Source organism: Spermophilus citellus (genome assembly GCF_964194105.1).
Source record: "Spermophilus citellus genome assembly, chromosome: 12".
Classification (NCBI taxonomy): Eukaryota; Metazoa; Chordata; class Mammalia; order Rodentia; family Sciuridae; genus Spermophilus; species Spermophilus citellus.
Genome location: NC_138198.1, coordinates 113481538 through 113494209, shown reverse-complemented (window position 1 = coordinate 113494209; position 12672 = coordinate 113481538). Strand labels below are relative to the sequence as shown.

At 41.6% G+C, this 12672-nt stretch overlaps 1 protein-coding gene across 2 annotated transcripts in view; it reads left to right on the top strand.

Annotated features, from left to right (window-relative positions):
* ATP8B1 (ATPase phospholipid transporting 8B1) overlaps positions 1–12672 on the top strand; it is a 122912-nt gene that overhangs the window by 78052 nt on the left and 32188 nt on the right. For both annotated transcript variants that reach the window (XM_081263760.1, XM_081263761.1), the window contains exons 4-12: positions 1155–1268; positions 3358–3456; positions 3571–3632; positions 6299–6371; positions 6473–6543; positions 8194–8276; positions 8386–8544; positions 8716–8804; positions 10914–11104. In XM_081263760.1, coding sequence (XP_081119886.1) covers positions 1155–1268; positions 3358–3456; positions 3571–3632; positions 6299–6371; positions 6473–6543; positions 8194–8276; positions 8386–8544; positions 8716–8804; positions 10914–11104 — 941 coding nt within the window. The remainder of the gene's footprint in view (positions 1–1154; positions 1269–3357; positions 3457–3570; positions 3633–6298; positions 6372–6472; positions 6544–8193; positions 8277–8385; positions 8545–8715; positions 8805–10913; positions 11105–12672) is intronic.

The window sequence follows — 12672 nt, the reverse complement described above, 5'->3', positions numbered from 1 at the left end:
AGCCTCAGACCACACCTGCCTTCCAAGTAACCACTAGCCTGGGTCTGTTGATAATCCTCCTTAGTTGTATAAAATCCATTTTTATTGAAGCTTATCTACCCTGACTATAGGTAGAGAAGACTTGAAACAAGTCACTATAATTAGATTGAAACTTTCCCTAGGTGTGTGCAAAGCTCTCTTAAAAATGTTTTATAAAAGAAGATAAAATAATGTCACCAAAACTTTATGTTGGAAAGTAATGATTTCGAAACAAATCTTAATTACTGATTTGTCTCCCTCCTTTGCCTAAGATGGGTTTAGAGACTTTAAAGATTTATTTTCCACCTAAAATAATACTGGTTACTTTTGCAATGAAACACCTGTTAGGTGTGGGCTTGAGGGCCACCTTAACAAACCACAACTGGGTGGCTTAGAACAACAGAAGTTTATTTTCTGACAGTTCAGGGAGCTAGGAGTCCAGAATTAAGATGTTGGCAGGGTTGATTCTTCCTCCAGAGAAAGTCAGTTTGGAGCCTCTCTCAACTTTGGGTGTTTGCCACAGTCCCTGGTATTACCTAGTTTGTAGATACATCCCTCTGATCCCTGCCTCTGTTTTCAGGTGGCATTAACCCTGTGTGTCTCTGTGTCCAATTTTCCCCTTCTTATAAGGACACCAGTCTCCACCTTAGGGTTCAATCTAATCCATTATGGCTTCATGTAGATTGTATCTGCAAAGACCTCATTTCCAAAGAATACTCCATTCACAGGTTTTGGGATTAGGACTTGTATCTTTTGGGGGACACGCTCAATCCAGAAGATTGTCTTATACTCTTTCTTCCATGGTCTTCTTCATTCCCCCTTTAATAAAGGTATTTGTGTTTCTGACCTGCTTGTGTTGACATCTGCTTTCACCCCATTTTCTAAGAGGCTGTCATGGGTCAAAGTATTGAGGGCAGGATCATAAGGCTAGTCTCACATCTGTATCTTGTTCCTCCTTCTGACATAAGACTCCAAGTAGTCATTCTGAGGCCTGGCTAGAATTAAAGGCTTACAGGAAATCAGCATCTTTCTGATGGATGGCCCCAGGTCACCATAGGCCATGGGATATAGTGACTTTTACAGGCATGGAGATATATGACACCATTTAGAATAACTTTCTTATTTTTTTCCAACAGAGTAATGCAATTAAAACATACAAGTACAACGTACTCACCTTCCTACCAATGAATTTGTTTGAACAGTTTAAGAGAGCAGCTAACTTCTATTTCCTGGTTCTTCTTATCTTGCAGGTAATGCCCTTTGGTATCTTAAATCTGTGTGAATCATGATGACTTTCTAACATTAAGTTTTGAACACATAATGTGGACAGTTTTGAAACTGTTCTGTATTAACAGCTTTCTACACAAGGAAGTAGTGCCTCACCCACAGAACCAGTTCACTCAGCGTTTGAATAGGGAAGGAAATGCATGGAAATCGATTCTAGTTCTATTTTTTTTTAGTTTCATTTCTTATAATGTATGTGTTGAAATTGATATCCCCAAGGTGAATAAAACTAAAATCTTTACTTTGTAGAATTATTTGTAATGAAACCTATTTTTTGTGTTTGTCCTCTATTTTTGTACTTAGTTGCCTAATTTCCCTTAAGAATATTATTGATTTTTATTAATATTTTGGTCGTAAGTTTGTGTTATAATTTACTTCATTTGGAAATACCGGGGAAATGAACCCAGGAGTAATCAATGACTGAGCTACATCCCAGCCCTTTTTATTTTTTGGTTTGAGACAAGAACTAGTCTTGAACTTATGATCTCCCTGCCTCTGCCTTCTGAGTTGCTGAGATTACAGGTGTGTACCACTGTGCCCAGCTCCAAGCTTATATTTTTGCAAACTGGTTTTTAATATAAGAAAAAGCCTTCTTTCTGATTATGTTTTTAATTGTGGCAGAGGATTCATTGTTTGTAAAGCAAAACTTCTATCTGTGTAAAAACTGCTGCTATAATTGATGAAATGAGTCTACCTTCAGTACCTGACATGTGGGTCACAAAGACCATGTGTAAGAGTTGGATTTGGAAAACAGCTCTCCTGCTGGGATTCCAGCACTAAAGTTTTATAAAATGGTGTGTCCAGGGGCGAATGAAGTGGAGAGGAGAGAAAGTAGAGAAAAGACACTCAGGAGAAGTGGACACTCAACAGATTTGGTAGAACACAAACCCACTGACTTGTCATAAAGGATGGTCCTGCTGTTGAGGGGCATGTTCAGACAGGTGTGTGAACAGATTACAAGGTACTACTGTGTGGTCAATGGACTACTTTTCCTTTAATTCTTTAAAGGGGAAAGAGATTCCCATAGTCAGAGTGCTGCGGAAATGACCTTCCTCTCTCTGAGCTGCACCCCAGCCTCCTTCTCTTAAGGTGCAGCCATCCCCTCAGGATAATAGCAATAGACTTAGCGCTTTCCTTGCCTTCCTTTTATTTATTTTTTTGGGGGGGTGCTGGGGTTTGAACCCAGGGCCTTGTGCATATGAGCCAAGCCCTCTACCAACTGAGCTATATCCCCAGCCCTCCTTGCCTGTCTTTTCATTGTTTCTTCACTGGATTCATGTACTCAATGAGGTAATGTAGCCTCCATTTTGCAGAGAAGAACTGAGGCCCAAAGAGGCAAAGTAATTTGTTCGGAGGCCCAAAGCCTGTGTGTACAGAGCCCAGCAGGACTGGACCTGGGAACTGAATTTCAAATAACTACCACATGATGTGGCCCAATAATCAACAGGATGGTCACAAGAAATCTTTTCAAACTTACTCTCCAAATTTCCATTCAAGCTGGGAGGCTGTCTTGAGGCAGGTAGAGCTTCCTGTTAGGCCAGCCCCTTTCTGGGCTGTACCAATAGCAATGATCACGAAGGGAGCACTTCCCTAAGTGCTCCACCTAATCACCAGCTTCAGAGTCAGCCACTCCTTGCTGCCACTTTGCCTGCATCACAAGGCCCACAGAAATCACTGTCTGAGCAACTACTCTGTACAGCCTCCATGCCTTCCCTGAAAGTTAAGCATGAACCCCTTCAGTTAATTATGATTCCCACAAAACTTCAGAGCAGTTCACTTGTCGTTATCATGTCAGAAAACTCCCTTGATGTCCAGGGAAAGTCACAGTGTGATCATTTCAGGAGCCGTTGTCCTCCAGGCTCTGTTCCAGATGACCAGAAGCTAGAGAGAATCACCAGAAAGAGGCTGGGTGCTTAAATACCTTTTTCCTATGTGTTCTACAGATGTAGACTTACATGATGCTGGAAATTAGAACGAGCAGCTTGGAATCAGCCATCAGTTACCTGTAAGTCAGCTCTGCCTTCATGTATTCAAGCCTTTTTTTATTTCGTTTAGGCAATTCCTCAAATCTCTACCCTGGCATGGTACACCACCCTTGTCCCACTACTTCTGGTACTTGGCATCACTGCAATCAAAGACCTGGTGGATGATGTGGTAAGAATTTCTCATGCAAATTTCCACTTCCTGCTCTAAGCTTATTCTACTTTGACATTAATCCTTTATGTATTAAGATAATTAAAATAACATTTCTTCATTTCTATTTTAAAGGCTCGCCATAAAATGGATAAGGAGATCAACAATAGAACATGTGAAGTCATTAAGGATGGCAGGTACTTTGTCTCCTCCGTTATAAGGATGCAATGTATGTCTGCATATTTGGATAGAGCTATTAAAACCTGGAAGTCTATGAGTACTTTTCCTTTTTCACCACGAAGCCATCTTTTTTTAGGGGATGGAGAAGGGTGTACTTGGAATTGAACTCAGGGACACTCAACCACTGAGCCACATCCCCAGCCCTATTTTTTATTTTTTATTTAGAGACGGGGTCTCATGCATTGCTTAGTACCTTGCTGTTGCTGAGGCTGGCTTTGAACTCATGATCCTCCTGCCTTAGCCTCCCAAGCCACTGGGATTACAGGTGTGTGCCACCTTGCCCAGCTCCATGAAGCCATCTTAATTTACAGAGACATTGGTCCTCCTTCATGGCCTGTAGGCTAGACCCACATTGGACTACGTGTGAATGCGTGTTGGGCTTCACGTTTGTCAGCACATCAGCATTTACATGACTCCTTCAGCCTGCAGTTTGCTGCTTTCACTTCCTTGTTCCCAGGCTTATCCTTTCAGGGCTATGCTCATACAGGATGTCATGACACTTTTCCTGGTCCCCCAGCTAAAGTGATTCCACCCCATACTTCCAGAGCATTTTATTTTCATTATGACATAAATTGTATTGGAATTATTGATGTGAGCGTCTCCCCTTTGTCTTGTGCTGTAAGTTCCTCCAGGACACTGTCCCACCTCCAGCATGCACAAAGTGCTCAGTAAATGTTTGTTCAATGAATGCAGTCAGCAGTGACCAAGACACCAGACATCAACTCAGGGATCAGTAATGAGTTGTTTCTTGAGCAAGAGCCTCAAGGTAAAATTGCAAATTCAAGTGCTAAAAACGGTGACTGAGGCTCAAAAACTTTTTAAAATGTGTTGACGCTGAGGAAAACAACCCAGGTAGCCATGCTTCCAATCTGTGTCTAATTAAAAAATAGACACCAATAAGCTCGAAATATGTTGACATGGCTTTTTTTCTTCTTGAAGATAAATAGATTCTGATCTAGAAGTTCCCTTCCAAATCATTTAGAATCAATATTGTGAATAGTGGTGAGATACATAAACACCACACAACTCTGTTTAGCTATCAGCATGCCTAACAGCACAGGTGGAGTAGCTGTGAGTTGACTTGAATTTAGAGTTAGGTCAAATCTTGACCCCTGCAGTGGGTCAAGACAGTAAGAACTTGGGCATCAGTGGGGCAGGGCACAGGGCCTCATCGTGGGGAACCAGAACATCACACAAAACAGTCCACCAGATAGCGTCTAGTACTTTCAAAGAGCTGGGACAGAAAGGTGCCAATGTGCCATTTTTTTTTTCTTTTTGGGGTGCGGGGGTACTTGAGATTGAACTCAGGGGCACTCAACCACTGAGCCACATCCCCGGCCCCATTTTGTATTTCATTTAGAGACTCACTCTCACTGAGTTGCTCAGTGCCTCACTTTTGCTGAGGCTGGCTTTGAACTCACAGTCCTCCTGCCTCAGCCTCCTGAGGCACTGGGATTACGGGTGTATCCCACGGTGCCCCTTACCACTGTGCCATTTGTAATTTCATATTTATACACAAATGTCTAATTTACACCCTTGGAGATATTGAAATATGAAATAATTTCATTTGTTAAAAGATAAGCCAAGTTTAAAAAATTCCTGCAGTTTGGAACTATGTAATAAATTCTCATAAAATTGGGAAACTAGGGCATAAGCATATATATAAAATGACTTTCCAATCTCCGGGTTTCTTTTATCCATAAACAAATTGGAAGACAAGAATAGTAATTAGATTTCTGTCTCCAAAATAATTGAAATGATTACTTATGGTGGGTTCATCATGCCCATTAGTTGTATCTTTTGTATTTATAAAAATGTTTGGAACTTTTTAAAATGTTGACTTGTTAGAAATTTAAATGGGAATTTCCTATGTAAACTGAAGATAGTCATCTTTTACTTTTATTTATTTATTTATTTTTATCAATAGCTTCATTAGATTTACTGTAAAAGTGGTACATACCCATTAAGGAGATGATTTAAACAATGGAGAGGAAGCCAATCTTAAAGCCCCATGAGGATTCTTGGTGACCCATGGAGGAGCACTCATGTGTGTTTGTCCTGGGGAGTGAGTGATGGATGATCTAGAATAGGGAGGACAGGAGGGGAAGCAGCCCATGAGCAAAACCTAAAGGGGGCGCCAAGTATACCCAGCCATGTATGGACATGGCCCCCAATGGACTCTTCCCTGCATGAGGCAGGGTGGAAAGAATACGTTGCTTCTGGCAGAGACAAATACGATTCTCAAGACCACTTCCAGTACTTACATCATTCAAAGGGTGAACTTCTAGCCAACATTTTCCCTGTGATTTACACAACTTCCAGAATCTTTGACATCTATAAAGAATGGCAGGTCCCTAGCCTAAAACTTAGAAAACCAATAAACTTTTTTTTTTTTTAAACAGGGAATGGTACCTAGAGCTCTACTGTTGAGTGATACCCCAGTCCAACTAACATTATTTTTTTTTAATATTTATTTTTTAATTGTAGTTGAACACAATACTTTTATTTATTCATTTTTATATGGCGCTGAGGATCGAACCCAAGACCTTGCACCTGTTAGGCAAGCGCTCTACCACTGAGCCACGTCCCCAGCCCGACAACTAACATTATTTTTAACACTTAGGTTTAAAGTTACCAAGTGGAAAGACATTCAAGTTGGAGATGTCATTCGTCTGAAGAAAAATGATTTTATTCCAGTAAGTGATCAAGTTCCTTCTCTCTTGTCCCTGCCCACCCCTGGCTCATGCTCAGGTCACCTTGGGGACCCTGTGTGATAGCTGCCTTTTGTTTTGAACAGGCTGACATTCTGCTGCTGTCCAGCTCTGAGCCCAATAGCCTCTGCTATGTGGAGACGGCCGAGCTAGATGGGTGAGTGCGCCTTGGATGAGCCTGTTTCAGCGTCGGCCTTGAGGGCATGGTCATGACTTTCAGATCTGTGCACTCTGGGCAGGGGACCCTGCCATCTGGCTCTGCCTCTGTCACTTGCTGGCAGTCTGGTAGTGTCCCCTGTACACTGGCCTCTTTTCCCCGCCCTTAGAGTAGACTACCCACCTTTCCCTACTTCTCAAGGAGACCACGTGCCTAGGCCCCTGGTGAATTGCTGTGGTGTCCAGACAAATGGAAGTAACTGTGGATGTTATTAAGTGTTTCACAGAAAGGAAAAGGTTTTTTAAAGTCTTTGCCATTAGGTAATTTCGAATTCTCCCTTAGTTGCTATCACTTCAGAGAGAATGATATTCTGTTTTGGACTGGTTCTCAATATATTTATTAAGTGCTTAAGAGGTCAAAGGCACTTTGCCTATTAGCTTATTTGATTTTTAAAATAACTTTATGAGAAGAGCATTATTATTACCTCTACCTTCCCCATAAGGAGACGGAGGCCCAGAGAGGTGAAGTAGCCTGCCCAAGGTCACACAGTAAGTGGCAGTTGGGACCCTGCTCCCTGCGCCCTTTGCTCTTCACACCCTAGAGATGCACCTGCCACTTATGGAGAGCTGGAATCATGTCATCGGAAATGAGGTCTTTCCTTCCTCTGTTGAACAGTTGGCTGACATTCAGTCTTAGCAATAATCATCCCACCAACGAGAGACACTAAAGCTTTACAAAGACATGAAAGAAAACCTAATGGTCAGCTTCCCAATAGCTGGAGATTCCCCTATGGGTGTTTGTTAAATGTGTGAAGGGCTGTTCTCCCTAGGAAAGCTGCCTTGCTGTGTGTGTGTGTGTGTGTGTGTGTGTGTGTGTGTGTGTTGCTGGGGATTGAACCCAGGGCTTCCCTCAGGCTAGGCAAACACTCTACCACTGACATATTCTTAACCCTTCTTATCTTGAGGCAGGGTCTTACTAAGTTGCCCAGGCTGGCCTTGAACTTGCAATCCTCCTGCCTGGGTCTGCTGAGTAGCTGGGATTGTAGGTGTGCCCACAGGGTCCAACTCGGCCTTCCTCTTGACAGCATCTGTCCCCACCTGCTGCCATGTGTCCACACACAGTTAACCTTCCCTTGCACTGGGGACGGGGTATGCCAGGTTTGGGGGTGAAGCTACCACCTCCTTTCCCAAAGAAAAATATTTTTTCAGAAACACATGTTTCATTTATTCATTCTAGAAAATGGGCTGACAGAGGCTAAGTAGAATATCTATAACAAGTTTGTTATGTATAATCACCTTATTGTGGCTGAAATGTTAGAAACTATATTAAAAAAAAAAAAAAACAGTCCATCAGAGCCTGCTGGTGTTAACTAGTTCAGTTAGTAAAAAGGAGGCTGTGGGCATGCCATGTCCTAACTGCCTCAATAGCAAACCACAAAGGAGACCAGCACTTCCCAGGTTAGAAATTCTTCTCTAGTTCAGGGTATAACTTCATTCAAACTCAAAGTTCCAAGATGAAAAGAGTTTAAAGATAAAACAAGCTAATTTACTTCCAGGCATGCCTAGTGGAACTTTATGGCAATTTTTTTTAATGTTCCTTTTTGAACTCCAAAATATGTTCATTTAATTTTTTTTCCCCTTCTTTCTTTAGAGAGACCAATTTAAAGTTCAAAATGGCGCTGGAAATCACAGACCAGTATCTCCAAAGAGAAGACAACTTAGCAACATTTGATGGTTAGTACAAAAGGCATCTTACTTTGTTTTAAATGTTATTTATTTGATTTGAGTGTCTGTTGAACAAGTCTTTTATATGGGATTATGTGTACCGTATCTTTTTTTTAAGGTTTTATTGAATGTGAAGAACCCAATAATCGACTAGATAAGTTCACAGGAACGCTGTTTTGGAGAAAGAGAAGTTTTCCTTTGGATGCTGATAAAATTCTGTTACGTGGCTGTGTCATTAGAAATACTGATGTCTGCCATGGACTGGTAATCTTTGCAGGTACTTTCAGAGTTTCTTAGAAAATTAATCAGCTATGAGCTATTAAGATTTAAAGTAGGAAATTGCTTTTCTGTCCTTTTCCCCTTGAAGCCAAAGAAAGACTAATTTTATTGACATGCTAGTTAATTGATTTTTCCCAATTGTTGATCCCACTGAATTTTCCATTTTTAGGTGCTGACACTAAGATAATGAAGAACAGTGGGAAGACCAGATTTAAAAGAACTAAAATTGATTACTTGATGAACTACATGGTTTACACGGTATTTATTTTCCATTTCAGTGGATAAGAGAATATACTGCTGTCTTTTGCTCCAATTTTATTGTCTACTTTTCTAATGCAAGAAAATCTCTTTAAGTGGGATAAAAATATGCTTGGGCACTCCACGCCCTAATGGGAAGTGAGGGTGGAGGGGAAGAGCCTTCCCTTTTTCTTGGAAATGCCACATTTCTAGCAAGAAAATCCTCCAGGAAAGGGAAGTTCTGGTGGTAGGCTCCCCTGAGTCCTTTGGCTGGAGGGAGACCAGTTGAAAAACTAGGGAGATAAGTGGGTGGGGCTGAGCTCCTGAAGTCTTGATTTGATGGCTGTTTGCTTTCCTCTTATCTTGTTGTTGGTTTTGTGCAACATACACCATATAAATCCGATTGTAAGGCAAGGCAAAAAGGTGTGTTGAGAGGGTCCTCAAGACCACACCCACCTTGGATGACAGACTGGGACCACTTGTAGGATTTAGCATATAGTTTTACTAAGGCTTTGCCTTATTACAGCAAAAGGATGCAAAGCAAGATAGGCAAGAGGCATGTGATGCAAAGTCCAGAGGTACAAGCTGTTGAGGGGCCTCTCCCAGCAGAGTCACACACAAGAGACACTGAATTCTCACAGTAACAGTGTTTGACAGCAATGTGAAATGTTGTCTTCCAGGGAAGCCCGTTAGATACTCTTGGCCAGGATTTTTAATATGGGGCTGGGCCTGTAGGTGCCATCTGCCTGGCATGCACCAAAATTCCAGACTCCCCAAAGGAAAGCAGGTGGTCAGCATATACTGTGTCGTTTGCACAGTTAGGCAGGAGCCACTTTTATCAGAGAATAAGAAATAAGGGACCAGGAAAGCCTCCCACAATCTAACTTCCCAGATGCCAGCCCAGGGTCAGCCTTGCAAGCAGCACTTTTGGGGAGACCAGTCTTAGGCCTGATGAATTAATTCTTCTCTGTGTGTAGGGTGGCCCCAAATATCAAGCAGTTCTCCAACTTCCTAAATAAAGTTGTTGTTCAAATACTTAGTCCTAAAAAACCCTTTGGACTCATAAAATTAGAATTCTGTAATTTCATCTACATATTTTAAATCATATAAAAGTAATATGGTGACTTAAAGAACTGCCCTTAACCCTGCTTTCATATGTCATGAAAATTTAACTTGAACTTGGCCCATTCACCCGCAGTGCCATCATGGTCATGACTAGAGCACTCACAGAGCCCATCATCTCTCCTCTCCTGTGAGATATAGCACTTTTGAAATCTGTGTCCAGAAACTTAAATTTGTCCCTGGAAATTTTATCCCCACTCCCAAACATGCAAACAACACTAGGACACATTCATCTCTTAAGTATTTGTTCAACATTTCTGCAACATTATACTTGTCATATTGCTTCTTGATCTTGTTTATAGTGCTTTATAATCCTTATGATATTGTACTTTCAGGAATAATTACCCAAATACGGGTGACATTGCCCTTTCTTTCTTCCTTTCTTTCTTTCTTTCTTTCTTTCTTTAAAGAGAGAGAGAGAGAGAGAGAGAATTTTAATATTTATTTTTTAGTTTTCAGCGGACACAACATCTTTGTTTGTATGTGGTGCTGAGGATCGAACCTGGGCCACAGGCATGCCAGGCGAGCACGCTACCGCTTGAGCCACATCCCCAGCCCTGCCTTTCTTTTCTTTTTTTCTTCTTTTTTTTAAAATAATTTTCCTTCAATATTTTCCATAAGTATCCCAATTCAGCATTGTTTGAAAGTGTTTCATGCTAGAGCAAGGTATTTTCCCAAACCACAAGTTATTATTCAGAGTCAGAGTAATTGGGAGAATGCCTGTAATATAAAGTCTCTAAGAATTTCAATATAAAATACCACCTTCTCTTTTGAAAGATAATTTTGGGGATGAAACCTCACCATATATGTGTAAGGTAGAATAAACTCATCAATCATAACAATCAAATAGACTTTCAGAGCATTCTTATGGTACTCTTTTAAGTGCATTATTTTTACAGACTATCAAGTTATCTTAAACACAGTGTGGAACACGGTGAGTTAACATCTGCATCAGGTTGGAAATCCAACTTCTCTTTGGAATACATTTACGTGTTTTGTGTCTTCTAGATCTTTGTTGTTCTCATTCTGCTTTCTGCGGGTCTTGCCATCGGCCATGCTTATTGGGAAGCACAAGTTGGCAATTATTCTTGGTACCTCTACGATGGAGAAAACATCACCCCCTCCTACCGTGGATTCCTGAATTTCTGGGGCTACATCATCGTGCTGAACACCATGGTACCCATCTCTCTCTATGTCAGGTGAGGCCATCCTGTCCTTAGCCTCTTGCTTTTAGGGAAAACTGTAGTATCTTTTCCCAACTTGGCACATTTGTGTCTAGCAATAATAGTCTCAAAGGTCAAAAGGAATAGGTAAAAAAATAACTTCTATTTCAGAATTGAGGATACGATGTGGGAAGGAAATGAATGGGTGTACTCTGTGCCAGGTACCTTCTATCCTTACAGATAAGGCCACTGACAGTGGAGGTCAAAGGCTACAAACACTTACTTGGTAAGATTCCTTCTCAGTGAGTTCCAAAGCCTAGGTTTCAAGAAGGGCCTGGGAGAAAGTTAGAGACTTGGAATGTCATGGAAAAACTTGCTTTTCCATTTTGCAAGTCTTGCTTCCCTCTTATAGGAGACTTCTTCTTCTTCTTTTGTTTTTAGATGTTGATGGACCTTTATTTTATTCATTTATTTATATGCAGTGCTGAGAATCAAACCCAGTGCCTCTCACATGCTAGGCAAGTGCTCGACCACTGAGCCACAACTCCCCCTCCACCCCTGACCCCCAGCCTTCCTCTTGACATCTGCCACACCCATGCTTACTTGTGGAAGCCACTGACCTTCCTGCTAAGACCTCCTGGTGGAAAAGGTGTCCCGCCTTACTCCACCCTCTCCCAAGGTTCCATTTCTTATCTTAAGGTCAGTTCCAATCCCTATAGAAAGTCAAGGTTGTACCCCTGACAAGTGGCTGTGTCTTCCTGTTTTGCTCTTATTTCCCATCAAATTCATTGTCACTGGCCAGTTGGACTTTAGAGGGGCTACGCCTTGGAATATATTGACAGTGGAGTCAGTTCTTGGTTTCAATCAGTAATAGCCTGGAGGAAATGGACTCACACACACCCCTATAATTAGATGCATTTATTTTATTCTAATTTTATTATATGTGCATTTGTTTTGTTTCTAATTTTATTACATGTTCTTTCTGTTGCTCTTTTAATGGGAAATCATGCCCTGAGGCAGGCTTTTGTCCCAGCTACTCTAAAAGAGTCTAAGACAGTGCTCCCTTGTTAAGAGAGCCCTCCGTTATATGGATTATTTTGTACAAAGCTATAAAATAATACCGTATGCAATTTGGCTGATGTAACTTCTTTATTTCTCTTGGAAATCAATGTCCTTTTAAAGAGTAAATCAAATCAAGATGGTATCTCTGTTTTTTCTTCTACTCCCTGGCAGCTTGGGTGTTGTTTAGTATAGAATCATCAAGGCCACAGGATCACACCCAGGGTCCAGTGGGATCTGGTGTTCAGTGCTCCAGCCCTACCCCTTGGTCCTGCCCCTTAACCCTGGCTCTTGCCACTCCAGACCCTTGATGCCCTTCCTGCCACAGGACCTTTGTGCCTTCTCTTATCTCTGCCTGGAACATTCTTCCCTAGATAGCCTAATGCTGCTTTTTCATTTTCTTCAGGCCTCATCCCCCCTGCCTTTGCTAGTGTTCCCTGTTATGACCAAGCCATCTCTTCCCTGTTGCTCTCTATCTCCCCTTCCCCTGCTTTGCTTTTGTGCAGAGAACCCTCAGCACCCAATAAGTACGCGTTTACTGGGTC